The 18190-nt window shown below is 40.5% G+C and overlaps 1 protein-coding gene across 4 annotated transcripts in view; it reads left to right on the forward strand.

The window, feature by feature from the left end:
• Positions 1 to 14063: 14063 nt before the first annotated feature.
• Positions 14064 to 18190, forward strand: part of tapt1a (transmembrane anterior posterior transformation 1a) — a 58941-nt gene continuing 54814 nt past the window's right edge. For all 4 annotated transcript variants that reach the window (XM_088991035.1, XM_088991037.1, XM_088991038.1 and 1 more), the window contains exon 1: positions 14064 to 14289. In XM_088991035.1, the coding sequence (XP_088847161.1) occupies positions 14088 to 14289 (202 nt within the window). In that variant the 5' untranslated portion in view covers positions 14064 to 14087. The remainder of the gene's footprint in view (positions 14290 to 18190) is intronic.

The following is an 18190-nucleotide window of genomic DNA, read 5'->3' on the forward strand; positions in this document are numbered from 1 at the left end:
AGTTTCCCTTTTTATAATGACTGCCACAAGCTGATATTTTTTCCCTCAACATCAAATAAAAGCAAGTACTTGACCGATTGCGGGATACCGAAGACAACAGCTGCAATAAGATATTGCATTGCTGTTCCGACTCAGATTTGATTTTTTTTTTTTTTTTTTTTGTGTAGGCTCTATGTGTGAGAATGGGCTTCTCGGTTGAACCTTTCCCAAGAAGACAAAAGACATGTCTTCACACGACTGCTTATTTATTTGTGCAATCTTTTTGTAAAGAAGCAAAACACCCCTTTCTGAATATGTTTGAGGCTAGTATTATTAGACATCGTTTGTACGATATATAGCAGAGGTGTTCCGTGTCATATCTGATGTCTGGTATGTATGCTTTACCATTAACTTGTGCCAATAAAACTGTGCTTACAAATAATAAGCAGGTTATTTCTTCTAAGCCAATCTTCTTCTTTTCCTTTCGGCTTTTCCCTTGACGGGTCGCCGCAGCAAATCAATGTCCTCCATCTTTAGCCAATAAAGATGCTTAATAAGGTGGAATATAAACTTGCAATTAAATTGGAAACGATTCTCGTGCAGATTGATTAGCAGCATCTCTTTAGCATGGCTTTTATGTTATTGTTGATTTTTTTTACAGTATTAAAAAATGAGGAGAAAAGAATGGGGGGTTGCTAAATGTTATTTACCACTTTTTGGCATAGGTTCACAGTAATATATGTTGATATTTTTATGTTATTAGGATGTGATATTAGGCTAAGGTCCAACTACCCCAAATTTATAGTCAAGGGGATTTTGTGAGTCATTCTGGTTGGAAAAGATGCAGGAAAGTGACATTAAAAAGCTGAAAAAGACTTTAGATATTAATGACACGTTTGGCATTCTATGTTTTTAGCTATTAGCTATCTATTCGCTAGGTGTTAGTCATCTATCCGCGAGCTTTTAGCTATCTATTCGCTGGCTATTAGCTATCTATTCATATTCGAAAGCTTTTAGCTACAGTGAGATCTCAACTTACGAACTTAATTGGTGCCCAGACAGAGTGTGTAAGGCGAAAAGTGTGTATCTCAAAACATGTTTTCCCATAGGAAACCATTAAAATGGGAATAATCTGTTCCCGGGTTTCCATAAAATATACTTTTCAACTAAATAAGCCTTAAAACTGCACACAACATACATTATTCTATGTATAATAAATGTGCTATTGTATTGTAATGAAAGAAATACACTCCATTGTATCATAAAATTGCTTTATTTACATTTCTGATGGTCATTGATGGCTTGATGGAATGGCGTTGGAGGTCGAAGGTCAAAGGGAATTGCTGTTTGGAAAGAGAGGCACATTGCCTGAGGACTGTAATTAAAGAAATAAACTGCTGTAAAATAACGTTTTATTTACCTTTTGGATGGTCGTTGATGGCTTATGGAAGGAGAGTCACCTTCCATAAGGACTGTTGGTAACTTAACCTCTGGTGTGGCTTCTCTTCTTTTTTCTTTGGAGACTACTCATCATTTTTGCTGATTAAAAACCTCTTAATTGACACCTGTTGCTTTCTGACGTCTTACAAAGCTGAGGCATCACATTATTGTTCATCATGTTGATGATTGTCATAGCCACAGTCTTTTCTGGATGGAACTGTTCGGTAAAAGCCTGCACATCATTCCACAATGCCAACGTTGCCTTGATAAGCTCACTTGATGCTGCAGCCATCTCCTCCTCGGCCTCAGATGTTCTCGAACGATCCGTTGCTGGCTTTAAAATCCTCAATAAGCGCTGAACTTGCAGGTTGGCGCATGGCGATCGGTGTAAAAAATAGCTTTATTCACACTGTCGCCGGATAGCTGCTTTTCGTTAATCCAAATTAACAGAAGTTTTTCAACTTCTTCGATTGCCCGAGACCGTTGCTTTGAGAGCACGGAAACACCTTTTGCAACAGACGCACCTTTGATGGCTTCTCTGTTCCGGAGAATGGCAGCAATGGTTGACTTAGCATAGCTGTGCTCGGCCACTAAATCACACACACGCACACCTCGTTCGTGTTTTTCAATTATCTCCTTCTTCTCAGCGACGGTGATTTTATTTTGTGTCTTCTTGGGCTGAATGCGAGCCTGTGGTGGGTTTTTTCGGTCCCATCATAGTAAAATTATCAGCAAAAAGCTCCAAGGAAGCGATCGACGTGTGCATTCAATGAGAGGGGGCGTGGAAAGTAGCGCCGGCTGGAGAGCTGTTCGGTCGTGTGCTTTCGCCGAAGATCACTCTGCCAGATCCGAAGGTCGTGTGCCTTGGTGTTCTTCCGCCGAAGATTATTCCACCAGCCATAGTGGGTCTGTATCATGAAAATAGTGTGTATTTTAAGGTTTAATTTTCATAAATTTGACGTTCGTAACACGAAAAGTTCGTAAGATAAGGTGTTCGTAAGTTGAGGTCCCACTGTATTTGCTGGCTATTAGCTATCTATTCACTAGCTACTAGGTATCTATTCGCTAGATATGAGCTATCTATTCGCTAGCTAGCTTGCTATCTATTTGAGTTACTTCCGGATTCCGGCTGGCGCGTGTAGCTGCTGCTGCTCACCCACAGAAAAAACTTATCCTGTGACTCTAAAGCAGGGTTGGGCAAACTTTTGGACTCGCGGGCCGCATTGTGTTCTAAAAATTGACAGAGGGGCCGGGCCAGGAGCATTCAGAGGTAGTGTTTGGGCCGGAAATACTAAACCTAAAGCATTAAAGGACAACCGACGCCCCCGGACAAGTTATGTCCATAATTTGTAAAATCACTTCAAATGACTTCGACTGAGCTTCCACAGCATATAGCTATAGTTTACGCTTTAAGAATTGCGCTGAATATTCATGAAGTCTTATTTTCGAGTTGATGATGATCCCCATGTGACGTCACGTTTGGACCGCCCCTGACCGAGAAAGCAACACACAATGCATTTTGCGGTACTTTGTTTAGTCTGAAAACTTCGTGTTGATCCGTGTTGATGGCCAAATTAGAAGAAAAACACATAAATAACGCGATGGTGAATCGTTGTGTGTTGCACCAAGACAACTATTTGATATTCGCTGACACAAATTCCCAGCTGACAAATCAGCCCATTTCCAATGGAGCTTGGTCTCACGGTTTGCGAGGTGGTGATGGCGGGTGCGGATCCCAAAAAGCAGGCAGGAGGGAGCAGGAGGTTGTTTGACAAATTGTATTAAAATAAAGGTCAGCCGGAACAAAATGTAAAACATCAAAATCATCTGAACAGAAAAAATACAAAGTATCAAAAGAAGACCAAAAGTAAAAGTCCGCCAAGGTTAAACAAACACATACACAATACATGCAGCAAACAAGCAGCAAACAATGAACCGACACCGGATGGTCGTGCCGGGTGTCCGTTTAAGTGTCAGTGATTAAAACGACCAGCACCTGCGAGGCTGCAGGCAGGGCCGACAGCGCCCCCCGTTGGTCGCCAACCAGATCATGACACTTGGGCGCCATCTTCTGCATTTTCTGGGTGCTACATTGCTGTCATTGACGGCTCGAATTGATATGGGAGGACTCCTTTAATCAATTGCAAACATTTATGCTTTCGTCTTCAGAACTATGTGAATCATATTCATAACTGGATGAGTAAAAGAAAGCACATTCTCCGAATCTGAAGCTATTGTTTTGATTCTCGAGCAAGACAAGACGTCTTGGCGTGACGTCACGAACAAGGGGGTGGGACCTTCTGAGATTGGCCATTTCCAGATTCATTTTGAAGTCATTTGTATTGGTGTTTTTCATTTAACTAAAAATATCAGCCTGCCTGTTTTGGGTATTTTAGATGCTATAAAACGTTTTTCTGCTGTCAGTGGGAAACAAAAAAAAAATGGTGCCGGTTGTCCTTTAAATGTAGTGTGTACAAACCTCATAGTACAGTAAGTACACTACAACCCAATTTATTAACTGTCTTTCAAATGTGAAAAATATCCCTGATCAGTTAATAAATTTGACTCAAGGAATGTGCAAGATATGGCGTTTACATACTATTTCGGAGTAAATAGATTAAAATAACTTATGCACTGTGATTTATCAAGCTGTCGTCTGTTTTTAATAAGTTTCCATCGAAGGGGCAAAGTTAAAGAAATCAACATTTATTGAAAAATGGAATCACTTTTAACATTCAAAACATATTATTACACAACGAAATATTCAAGCTCAATAATACCTACTTTTGTTAAATTCCGCAAAATCATGGATGGTTTGTCCTGACCGCGCTCTACAAACTCTCCACTGACGCCCTCGCCTTCACGCGCAAACAATACACGTGTACCGTCGCCGAGCACACAGACATAGGCTACCTGCAGTTGAAATTTGCATACTCGGCACGGCAGCCAATCAGAAGCCTGATTCTTTCTTCCGGACTTTCGCAAGCGTTCTAAGGTCGTGCATTTGCATATCATTTTCCAAAATAGATGCACAGAACCTCAGCCCAGAAGAAAGATTCAAAAGAAGCTAACAACATATGTGACCCTACAAAACGTAAATTTACATTAAACCGTGACTGTAAAGTGTACGTGAGACTTATGAAAGGGGCTGAGTTTCTTGTAGCAAGCAATGCAACCGTTGCATTGTGCACTATGATAACAAATGACTACTGCAGCAAAATCTACACTGTAGAGTTGTCTTACATTATACTCTTTCATAACGGCCACAGTTTTAGTGCAGATCAAACAGACAAACTTTCCCTTGAAATATTCACTTTCCCACCGTGTCTGAAATTTCTGCACTCACTTTCTACCTTTCGCTTCTTTGGTTCTGCCATGTTTAGTAACGGGTAAAAGTTGCCTTGATCAACAGTAGCTCCCCCTGGTGTTAAAACTTTGAAGTGTGGGCAAAATTTGAAGTGCGGGTCATATTCCATTCTGTTTATAAAATTTATTGCGGGCCAATTAAAAATGGACTGCGGGCCGCAGTTGGCCCGCGGGCCGTAGTTTGGACACCACGGCTGTAAAGTGACCTTGAGAGTTTTGAAAGGCGCTTATAAATGAAATTATTATTATTATTTTCTTTCTTTTAAAAGTGTTAATTGGGGTAAATGCCTGAACGGGAAACAAATATGAGAGTGATTTTAAGATTGCTGTCATTGGCTTCATTGGGGGGTATTTTCTTATTTAAATGGTTAACCTAAACCACAACACGTTGACTTCTGGAATTGACTTGATGACTTGCTGGATCTTGAGCAACACCAAGCGGTGCACGCATGGTACTGCAAAACTATTCTCACATTACTGTACAACAATAATAAAACATTGATTATACTGTATAGCGCTTTAACAACAACTGAAGCTGGACCAAAGCGTTTAACATGGACCTCTTACTTTTTTAATGTTCTGAAAACGCACACATTTGAATCGAGAGAGAGAACAAGAAAGAGAGTGTTGGGTTATTTTTTTATCGTTCGCCCTTGGTTCATTGCTTCGACGGGTGTAGATGGAGATCGATGGTTAAATCATCAGGGAGCCAGGTCTTGAACAGAAAGTTGATTTAATTGGGAGAGCGCGGGCATCGCGTCGTGGATGGTGGAGCGAGCATGGAGAGAGAGAGAGAGACGAACGGGCTGCAGGAGTATTTATGCAGCGCATAGTAATGACGCGACAGGATGTGACGTAATGAAAATGCGACATCGTGTAAAGGTAGGCAAGATATGACGTATGAGGAAATTCAAAATGTAAACAAAGACTACAGAGCGATGTTTAGAGATATTTGTATGGCGAATTACCCTAACAGAGAGTGAATTGGATTGGATGTACGTCCCTTTATTCGTCTCACAGTGGAGAAATTGACATTTCACAGCAGCAAAGTGATGAAAAGAAGAGGAATGGAAAGAAAGAAGTAGAAAAACAAAATACAGGAGCTGCTGGAAAGGCAGCTACTCTCGCGGTGCCATCTTGAAGTCAAAAGAATAAAAAACTCTTGTCTAATGAAGTCTAATCGTTTGTCACATCCCAAGGACAATAGATTAAAATATTAATATCAATCTAAAAACAAAAAAACTGTATAATATAACACCATATTTATGGAATAATTTATATATATTTATTGTCTAAAAATATACAATATAAAATGACATGTCGCATAAAGTCGTCCTGACGTATTTCGTCTGTGTAAGCTCTCAGTCGTACAGGAGTGGTCCATCGATGAGAAGATGCCCCCCCCAACCTGAGAGTAGGGACCTATCATAGCCACCATGTCTGGACATTAGGGATATATAAATGGGGCCAATACGACCAGTCAGACTTTAGTTCGCTGACAAAGCCTCTTGGATAGGAGGCGAAACGTCCGAAACCTTCACTTTTGTACAGATGACGGCTGAAGATAACCTTCTCATCGTCCTGACGTATTGTTTCACAAAATGTCATTGTTACCAGAAACGTATGAGACATTAAAGTCTGCATGTTTAAGAAAAGAAAGATTAAAAAATACATTTAGCAATAACATATCACGTTTAATGTTTATATGCCAAGAATAAATATAACTCAAGACATCCTCGTAAAATGGTAACAGGTTAAAACATATTTAAACGACATATTTATGTTCCTAAAAACAGTTGTACAAACAATGTTTGACTAACAGTTAGTAAAAAACATAATACCAACTAAAGAACAAAACAAATAATCAACGAAGAATAAGTCATGTCCTGATAGGATTACATTGTTTTACAACGTCATAACGGCGCGACACAGAAAAGTCTGGTGCCACAGTCAAGATGGCCGACGCGTCTGGGACCGAGCTGTCAGACGACAAAGAAAAAGAAACGGACACTGAACGCAAAAACGAACAACTTACGCGGCCTTGGAAAGATGACAACAAGTCGGGAAAAGTCGTTATTTCTTCGACACTGCCCGAGACGTTGCGATTTTACGACATCAGCGCTGAAATCAGGCGCGAGCGAAGGGACCACTCGGCAGGTAAACGTCGCACACCTCTCGTTGTTGTTATTTGACCCACTGGAACACGAAAACATTATTTCACATTTACTAATGTCCCTTAGATATTTAACGATGTAAGTTATCAAAACTTTAAGGGATCAGGAGTTGTCGAATTTGAACGTCGAATTTGGGCAAATCGTTGTTGTGGTTTCAAAACAGAAGAATTAAGAAAACTTAAGATGGCTTAAATAATGATTTTATTTTTCTTCCACGTCAAAATAATAATAATAATAATAATAATAATAATACATTTCATTTACAAGCGCCTTTCAAAACTCTCAAGGACCGGATATTTTTCCTGCGGGTGAGCAGCAGCAGCCACACGAACCAGCGTTCACTCAACCCGGAAGTGTAAATCCCATTTTTAAAAGCCACCTATTTAAAATGGCATTTTCTGTGTATCTCTTGTTTCTATTTACAATTGTATTTTATTGATTGTATTCTATTTAGAATTGTATTTTATTTATTATTGTATCTATGTTTGTCTGTGACTGTAAAGTGTCCTTTGAAAGGCGCTTCAAATAATTTTATTATTATTATTATTATTATTATTATCATCATTATTATTATTATTATTAAATATTTCATAAAGTGGGGCGGCCCTGTAGTTCAGTGGTTAGCACAACGGCTTCACGGTGCAGAGGTCACCGGTTCGCGTCCCGGTCCGGCCTCCCAATGTGGAGTTTACATGTTCTCCCCCAATTCAGAGTGTCCCCCACCTCTTGCCCGAAGACAGCTGAGATAGGCTCCGGCACCCCCCGCGACCCTAATGAGGAATAAGCGGTACGGAAAATGGATGGATGGATGTCGTAAAGTGTCAGTCGAAGCGAAAACAACGTATCACGACCTTAATTGCTTTGAAAGTAAACCCAACAGTGGGCATACTTTATATTTCAACAGGTAAATTGATTCCAAAATACAGGTGGTGCAAATTCAGACACTAAACCTACATTTGTTACCCTGATTGTTTAACAGTTAAACTGTACTGTTTGGTTTATTGTTTTAAGTTATCACACATTTGCTTATTATGAATGATAAATTGCAATGAAAACCCTTATGCCCGCAATTAGAAATTGATAATGCTCGCAATGAAGAACGGTTATGTGTTTTATAATAATACAATGCTGTTAATGAAGAAATGTTCATGTTTATACTCTTAAAATGCTCATACATGTTGTTCGGTTTAAAACACTCTATCACATGTAATCATACATATAATCACACATTCACATTTCTTTACCTTCTTCTTTCACATTTAATCATTTAACTAATTATACATTCAATGTTGGTGTGAAATGATTCATGGATGCTGTGAGGTTGTTACTACAGTGATACCTTGGCTTACGGACGATTTAGCTAACGAACTGGTCGCCTTACGAACGTTAAATTTGTGAGTATAACATCTTGGCATACAAACTAGTTTTCGGGAAACACACAGAGCGCAACAATGAGTGATGTGCCGTTTGCGAACGAGCCGGTTCTTAGAGCTCCTAAGAAGAAGCTGGAAATGTCAGCCGACTTGTTTTTGTCCTCTATTCCCCGCCCCCAGTCTTCGGTTAAAGCTGCACATGATTGGTCAAGATCCATCGTAGAGGAGGGTGGGGGCAGCAGGACACACGCACATGCAGCAGTGAGCGGGGGTATGGGTTACAGAAACACACACACACACACACACACACACACACACACACACACACACACACACACACACACACGAAAGGCAGACGACAAAGTTTGAAACAAAAACAAAAGTGAAATGGTGAGAAAATTTATAGAAAAAAAGTGAAATTTTATTGATAGTTCAAAGGCAGATTCTAGACTGCAAGGCTAAAATATCCCATCAATCAGGCTCCACAAATAACCCGTACACGCCATCTGTACAATTTGAGGAGAACATACAATCAAGGGAACCAGCTATGAATGAAGTTTCTAGTGTTTCTGCCTGCATCTGTTGCTGTTACAATCTCACAACTTCGAAGATGTACAACCCAGAGCTCCTTGAGAAACTTTATGCAAAAAGCTATCTATTCCATCAATCCATCAACGACCATCACAAGGGTAAATAAAATGACGTTATTATAAAGTATAGTTTATTTCTTTAGTTACAATACCATAGCACATTTATTGTACATAAAATAAGGTATATTGTGTGTAGTTTTAAGGCTTATTTGGTTGAAAGTTAAGTTTTATGGGGACCTGGGAACGGATTACTCTCATTTTAATGATTTTCTATGGGAAATTAATGTTTGGAATATATACTTTTTGCCTTACACACTTTCTGGGAACCAATTAAGTTCGGAACCCAAGGTATCACTGTATATGATGATGATGATGATGATGATGATACGAGTGCAGCGTGTTCTCACGGAAACAAATTCCTTGTGTGTTCTACATACTTGGCAATAAAGATGATTCTGATTCTGATATAGAAAGGACATAGCGTGGGAAATTATCTCCCAAGGCCAATCACTGATGTTAAAAAGAAAGGGGGGTAAGAGGATTAATTAGAATAGATGAGAGCGCTGTCTTCTCTCCTTTTTTGTGTGAATTTCGATTTAGTGAAATACGTCTGTGTAAGCTCTCAGTCGTACAGGAGTGGTCCATCGATGAGAAGGTTTCTTCAGCCGTCATCTGTACAAAAGTGAAGGTTTCGGACGTTTCGCCTCCTATCCAAGAGGCTTCGTCAGCGAACTAAAGTCTGACTGGTCGTATCGGCCCCATTTATATATCCCTAATGTCCAGACCTGGTGGCGCCGGACACAGCTATGATAGGTCCCTACTCTCAGGTTGGGGGAGGCGCGGGCCCCCCCCCTGTGGCCCCACTGATTGTTCCTACATTCCTGACTAACGATTGGCCTATTACACCCACTCCCCCCGGTATCACCTCATCAGCATAACGACCCTCATCAGCATTGCGAAAGTTGCCTAACCTGTTTTGCCTGAGCAGGCTATTGTATGAACGATCCAAATTGAACCTCACACCACCAGACCGGTTTAATGAAGGATTTTGTTGTTTTATAAGTTTTATAAGTTTTATAAGCCAAAAATACATAAAGAAGAAGAATACATAAAGAAGGGTTCCCCCTCCGACCCATTGTTTGTAGCATTGACTCCTCTACATACAATGTAGCCAAATATTTAAAAACTATTTTAGCTCCGTTGGTTGGTAACACAGAATACCACGTAGAGAACACCACAGGGTTTGTAGAGAGGATCAAAGACCTCATATTGGAACCTGAGGAAACTTTGGCATCATACGATGTGACTTCTCTCTTTACATCTGTCCCAACCCCAGCAGCAGTCTCAGTGGTGAGGACGAGGCTGCTGGCGGATGTTTCTCTGCATGAAAGAACCAAACTGAAACCGGATCACATCTGCCAATTATTAGAAATCTGCCTTCATACTACGTATTTTCAATTTCGGGAAAAATTTTATAAACAAATCCATGGTTGTGCTATGGGCTCACCAGTTTCACCCATAGTGGCTAATCTTTACATGGAAGAGATGGAGAAACAGGCCCTCACATCCTTCCCAGGGACAAAACCTAGACACTGGTTTAGATATGTGGACGATACTTTTGTCATAATTAAGAAACAAGAAATTCAATCCTTCACAGATCATCTCAACTCTGTAGACTTCAACATTAAATTTACTCGTGAGGACATTCAAGAGAACCAACTAGCCTTCTTGGATTGTAAAGTAATTATAAAAGAGGACAGAGCACTAAAAACAGAAGTCTTTAGGAAGGCTACGCACACTGACCAATACTTACTTTTTGACTCTAACCACCCTTTACAACATAAACTAGGAGTTATCAGAACCCTCCAGCATAGGGCTAAACTAATACCAACTAGCACTGAAGGTAGAGAAAAGGAGTCAAAACATATCAGGAGAGCACTCACTAACTGTGGGTACCCTCAGTGGTCATTCAACAAACGTCAGAAAGAAAGAATAGCGAACGTAACCAATAATTCTCAAGATTCTAAAAGGAGAGGAGTAGCAGTACCGTACATTGCAGGAGTTTCTGAAAAATTACAAAGAGTCCTTTGGCAACATAAAATTCCTACTTATTTCAAACCGATAAACACGTTAAGGCAAAAATTAGTGCATCCAAAAGATAGGCTACCAAATGAAAAACAAAGTAATGTAGTTTATTCCATACATTGTAAGAATGAAAATTGTAAAGAGCAGTACATTGGGGAGACTCAACAAATTCTCAAAAAAAGACTTTATCAACATCGCAGGGATAATACTAGTGGGCCTCAATCGGCAGTACATTTGCACCTAAAAGCTACTAACCACTCATTTGACGACAATGAGGTTAAAATCTTAGCGAAAGAACATAGATGGTTTGAAAGGGGGGTAAAAGAGGCGATTCTTATAAAACAACAAAATCCTTCATTAAACCGGTCTGGTGGTGTGAGGTTCAATTTGGATCGTTCATACAATAGCCTGCTCAGGCAAAACAGGTTAGGCAACTTTCGCAATGCTGATGAGGGTCGTTATGCTGATGAGGTGATACCGGGGGGAGTGGGTGTAATAGGCCAATCGTTAGTCAGGAATGTAGGAACAATCAGTGGGGCCACAGGGGGGGGGCCCGCGCCTCCCCCAACCTGAGAGTAGGGACCTATCATAGCTGTGTCCGGCGCCACCAGGTCTGGACATTAGGGATATATAAATGGGGCCGATACGACCAGTCAGACTTTAGTTCGCTGACGAAGCCTCTTGGATAGGAGGCGAAACGTCCGAAACCTTCACTTTTGTACAGATGACGGCTGAAGAAACCTTCTCATCGATTTAGTGAAATGTAAATGTAGCAGTTCATCTTTAATTTGCTGTGGTGTGTCACCTGTCATGTAGTTATGACATGCCCGCCTGGCCATCACTGGCTGCTTCATATTGTGAACAATCCCCAAAAAAATGTATGCAGGTTACAACCGGCGCGAGTTACGACCACCGGTACTTACGACCACGACACCCTTTTTTATTATTTCTTTTTTATTCTACCCCTGGCACCGCAACATACAAGCAATGCATACTACAATTTTGGCCAGCCAGCATGTCACACACTCGCACAGCAATCTCCTGCTTGACTGCACTCAATACAGTACAGTAGTTATACAGTGAAGTTACCGTCTTGGCAACTTCTCCTGTAGTACTGTACTTTTTTCCTTCGGCGTCCATCTGAGTGCGAGCGCGTGTGTCAGGCGACTCTTCTGGCCCATAGCAGGGAGAGCAGTGTAAGTATAAAATTTATAAATGAACTGTACAGTAAACAGTTTTGTATACATTACAGGTACAGTTATACAGTAATAAAAATCAATAATTTGAAATATAAAATGATAAAAATGACACAGTTCTAAAATGTATGAATGAACTGTAAACAGTTTGGTATATAATAGTATTTAATAAAAACGTTGCTTAAAAACAACAGATTGGCATCGTATGCTATCCTGTCGTGTAAACGTCACGTCGGCCATTTTAAATGGATTTCGACTTACCGTTTGACTTAGGACCGTTTTGTCGGAACGGAACCCGGTCGTAACTCGGATGTTACCTGTCTTGAAATGTTTTTTTTCTCCTCTGTATTAAGAAATGTGTTTTCAATATTTTGCTGGTTGCTTTCTTCCAGTCCATGGAGGATAAGATTCCAACGTCGATGATAGGTCTCCCACTTGGAAATGCGGTTTATCATGTCTTTGTTTAAACTGCGTGGGTGAGACTCCAGTTTTCCCAATCTATCCTTTATTGCAACCGTCTCTGCGTGCATCTGGTCCAGAGAAACTTTCAAGCCATTTATTTGTTTCGTATTTTCTTTACTCTCTGTTTGTACTTTTGCAATAGTCACTGAGTTCATCTTAATCATAGCCTCTAGGGCATCAGCTCTTGTGTTCATTAGTTGCCTCAGAGACTCAAATTCAGCGAGCAGAATTGCCATGAGGTCTTGGGGAACTGGACCTCGGATATTGCGAGCTATTTTAGCTGCTGGTGAAGTCGGGGAGGAAACTGTCGTAGAGGTAGTCGCAGGAGAGAGTGGAAGCGGAGGGAACGAATCTCCCACCACACTCCCATTGGAAGCCGCAGTAGGTTCCCCCCCCAGGTAATCGTGCATATTACCAACAATCATGGCGTGACTTTCTTTTGGACGACATACAGGAGGCAAAGAAACAGTATTTTCACTTTCACATCCTGTAGTAGCAGCATTAAGGGGTACAGGGCTGACGTTAGCTTTGGTGTTAGCATCGGTAGCCCTGCCTTTTCTCTTAGTCATTGTAGATTTTATCTGTTCACAGATCAAGCAGAGACGATTAAATGTTATCTTGCAGTTGCTCACATGTATTCAGGGCTCATTTGCTGTTCAGCAGTCCTAATGAAAGGAAGCACTCAAGAGTGCATGTCCTCCTCCGTCGCACGTTGCGCGCCGCACCTCACCCGGCGATTAAAACCTCGAAATGCATAATTTGTCCCTATACAATATAAAATGACATGTCGCATAAAGTCGTCCTGACGTATTTCGTCTGTGTAAGCTCTCAGTCGTACAGGAGTGGTCCATCGATGAGAAGATGCCCCCCCCAACCTGAGAGTAGGGACCTATCATAGCCACCATGTCTGGACATTAGGGATATATAAATGGGGCCAATACGACCAGTCAGACTTTAGTTCGCTGACAAAGCCTCTTGGATAGGAGGCGAAACGTCCGAAACCTTCACTTTTGTACAGATGACGGCTGAAGATAACCTTCTCATCGTCCTGACGTATTGTTTCACAAAATGTCATTGTTACCAGAAACGTATGAGACATTAAAGTCTGCATGTTTAAGAAAAGAAAGATTAAAAAATACATTTAGCAATAACATATCACGTTTAATGTTTATATGCCAAGAATAAATATAACTCAAGACATCCTCGTAAAATGGTAACAGGTTAAAACATATTTAAACGACATATTTATGTTCCTAAAAACAGTTGTACAAACAATGTTTGACTAACAGTTAGTAAAAAACATAATACCAACTAAAGAACAAAACAAATAATCAACGAAGAATAAGTCATGTCCTGATAGGATTACCTTGTTTTACAACGTCATAACGGTGCGACACAGAAAAGTCTGGTGCCACAGTCAAGATGGCCGACGCGTCTGGGACCGAGCTGTCAGACGACAAAGAAAAAGAAACGGACACTGAACGCAAAAACGAACAACTTACGCGGCCTTGGAAAGATGACAACAAGTCGGGAAAAGTCGTTATTTCTTCGACACTGCCCGAGACGTTGCGATTTTACGACATCAGCGCTGAAATCAGGCGCGAGCGAAGGGACCACTCGGCAGGTAAACGTCGCACACCTCTCGTTGTTGTTATTTGACCCACTGGAACACGAAAACATTATTTCACATTTACTAATGTCCCTTAGATATTTAACGATGTAAGTTATCAAAACTTTAAGGGATCAGGAGTTGTCGAATTTGAACGTCGAATTTGGGCAAATCGTTGTTGTGGTTTTAAACAGAGAGATGGGGCGAACCACGAGGCCACGGGTGGTGGCGGCCCATCGGGAGCTCGGCTTGAGGGGTCTTGCTGTGAAGATGCCGGGTTCACAGGCGGCTGGGAAATCTGGGTGTTTCCATTTGGAGAGTTGATTGGGCTGAGGAGGAAAAAAAAATGCTCCTGGCTGGCTCGCCAATAAAGAGTTTGATGGTTCTCTTTATTTGTAAGTAGGTTCGTTGTCAGATCTCCCAGGCAGGTGACGCGCAGAGCTTGATCGTGGCGTGGAGTTGAGCAAGTCGTGCCGTGATGTCCGTCCGACGCCCGGCGCGAGCCGGGCGCCTGAGCGGGTCCGTGCAAGTCTCTTTGGGTCTGTGAGTCCCAGATGATTCTGCCCCGTGGTTCGCCCAATCTCTCTGTCCCGCGACAGCTCCTTTTATACAATTTGCAAGCGTGTGCTATGCGTCAGGGTGATACGCACATCAAGGAGATCAAGGAATTGAAAGACATGAAAGTGTTGAAAAGCGCACTTCAAAATCATACACGCGTGTGACGCAACAGTTTCAAAACAGAAGAATTAAGAAAACTTAAGATGGCTTAAATAATGATTTTATTTTTCTTCCACGTCAAAATAATAATAATAATAATAATAATAATAATAATACATTTCATTTACAAGCGCCTTTCAAAACTCTCAAGGACCGGATATTTTTCCTGCGGGTGAGCAGCAGCAGCCACACGAACCAGCGTTCACTCAACCCGGAAGTGTAAATCCCATTTTTAAAAGCCACCTATTTAAAATGGCATTTTCTGTGTATCTCTTGTTTCTATTTACAATTGTATTTTATTGATTGTATTCTATTTAGAATTGTATTTTATTTATTATTGTATCTATGTTTGTCTGTGACTGTGAAGTGTCCTTTGAAAGGCGCTTCAAATAATTTTATTATTATTATTATTATTATTATTATTATTATTATTATTATTATTATTATTATTATTATTATTATTATTATTAAATATGTCATAAAGTGGGGCGGCCCTGTAGTTCAGTGGTTAGCACAACGGCTTCACGGTGCAGAGGTCACCGTTTCGCGTCCCGGTCCGGCCTCCCAATGTGGAGTTTACATGTTCTCCCCCAATTCAGAGTGTCCCCCACCTCTTGCCCGAAGACAGCTGAGATAGGCTCCGGCACCCCCCGCGACCCTAATGAGGAATAAGCGGTACGGAAAATGGATGGATGGATGTCGTAAAGTGTCAGTCGAAGCGAAAACAACGTATCACGACCTTAATTGCTTTGAAAGTAAACCCAACAGTGGGCATACTTTATATTTCAACAGGTAAATTGATTCCAAAATACAGGTGGTGCAAATTCAGACACTAAACCTACATTTGTTACCCTGATTGTTTAACAGTTAAACTGTACTGTTTGGTTTATTGTTTTAAGTTATCACACATTTGCTTATTATGAATGATAAATTGCAATGAAAACCCTTATGCCCGCAATTAGAAATTGATAATGCTCGCAATGAAGAACGGTTATGTGTTTTATAATAATACAATGCTGTTAATGAAGAAATGTTCATGTTTATACTCTTAAAATGCTCATACATGTTGTTCGGTTTAAAACACTCTATCACATGTAATCATACATATAATCACACATTCACATTTCTTTACCTTCTTCTTTCACATTTAATCATTTAACTAATTATACATTCAATGTTGGTGTGAAATGATTCATGGATGCTGTGAGGTTGTTACTACAGTGATACCTTGGCTTACGAACGATTTAGCTAACGAACTGGTCGCCTTACGAACGTTAAATTTGTGAGTATAACATCTTGGCATACAAACTAGTTTTCGGGAAACACACAGAGCGCAACAATGAGTGATGTGCCGTTTGCGAACGAGCCGGTTCTTAGAGCTCCTAAGAAGAAGCTGGAAATGTCAGCCGACTTGTTTTTGTCCTCTATTCCCCGCCCCCAGTCTTCGGTTAAAGCTGCACATGATTGGTCAAGATCCATCGTAGAGGAGGGTGGGGGCAGCAGGACACACGCACATGCAGCAGTGAGCGGGGGTATGGGTTACAGAAACACACACACACACACACACACACACACACACACACACACACACACACACACACACACGAAAGGCAGACGACAAAGTTTGAAACAAAAACAAAAGTGAAAAATTAAAAAAAAAAGTGAAATGGTGAGAAAATTTATAGAAAAAAAGTGAAATTTTATTGATAGTTCAAAGGCAGATTCTAGACTGCAAGGCTAAAATATCCCATCAATCAGGCTCCACAAATAACCCGTACACGCCATCTGTACAATTTGAGGAGAACATACAATCAAGGGAACCAGCTATGAATGAAGTTTCTAGTGTTTCTGCCTGCATCTGTTGCTGTTACAATCTCACAACTTCGAAGATGTACAACCCAGAGCTCCTTGAGAAACTTTATGCAAAAAGCTATCTATTCCATCAATCCATCAACGACCATCACAAGGGTAAATAAAATGACGTTATTATAAAGTATAGTTTATTTCTTTAGTTACAATACCATAGCACATTCATTGTACATAAAATAAGGTATATTGTGTGTAGTTTTAAGGCTTATTTGGTTGAAAGTTAAGTTTTATGGGGACCTGGGAACGGATTACTCTCATTTTAATCATTTTCTATGGGAAATTAATGTTTGGAATATATACTTTTTGCCTTACACACTTTCTGGGAACCAATTAAGTTCGGAACCCAAGGTATCACTGTATATGATGATGATGATGATGATGATGATACGAGTGCAGCATGTTCTCACGGAAACAAATTCCTTGTGTGTTCTACATACTTGGCAATAAAGATGATTCTGATTCTGATATAGAAAGGACATAGCGTGGGAAATTATCTCCCAAGGCCAATCACTGATGTTAAAAAGAAAGGGGGGTAAGAGGATTAATTAGAATAGATGAGAGCGCTGTCTTCTCTCCTTTTTTGTGTGAATTTCGATTTAGTGAAATGTAAATGTAGCAGTTCATCTTTAATTTGCTGTGGTGTGTCACCTGTCATGTAGTTATGACATACCCGCCTGGCCATCACTGGCTGCTTCATATTGTGAACAATCCCAAAAAAAATGTATGCAGGTTACAACCGGCGCGAGTTACGACCACCGGTACTTACGACCACGACACCCTTTTTTATTATTTCTTTTTTATTCTACCCCTGGCACCGCAACATACAAGCAATGCGTACTACAATTTTGGCCAGCCAGCATGTCACACACTCGCACAGCAATCTCCTGCTTGACTACACTCAATACAGTACAGTAGTTATACAGTGAAGTTACCATCTTGGCAACATCTCCTGTAGTACTGTACTTTTTTCCTTCGGCGTCCATCTGAGTGCGAGCGCGTGTGTCAGGCGACTCTTCTGGCCCATAGCAGGGAGAGCAGTGTAAGTATAAAATTTATAAATGAACTGTACAGTAAACAGTTTTGTATACATTACAGGTACAGTTATACAGTAATAAAAATCAATAATTTGAAATATAAAATGATAAAAATGACACAGTTCTAAAATGTATGAATGAACTGTAAACAGTTTGGTATATAATAGTATTTAATAAAAACGTTGCTTAAAAACAACAGATTGGCATCGTATGCTATCCTGTCGTGTAAACGTCACGTCGGCCATTTTAAATGGATTTCGACTTACCGTTTGACTTAGGACCGTTTTGTCGGAACG

This window comes from Hippocampus bargibanti, linkage group LG02, assembly GCF_051943395.1.
Source record: "Hippocampus bargibanti isolate YZ-2025 linkage group LG02, ASM5194339v1, whole genome shotgun sequence".
Classification (NCBI taxonomy): domain Eukaryota; kingdom Metazoa; phylum Chordata; class Actinopteri; order Syngnathiformes; family Syngnathidae; genus Hippocampus; species Hippocampus bargibanti.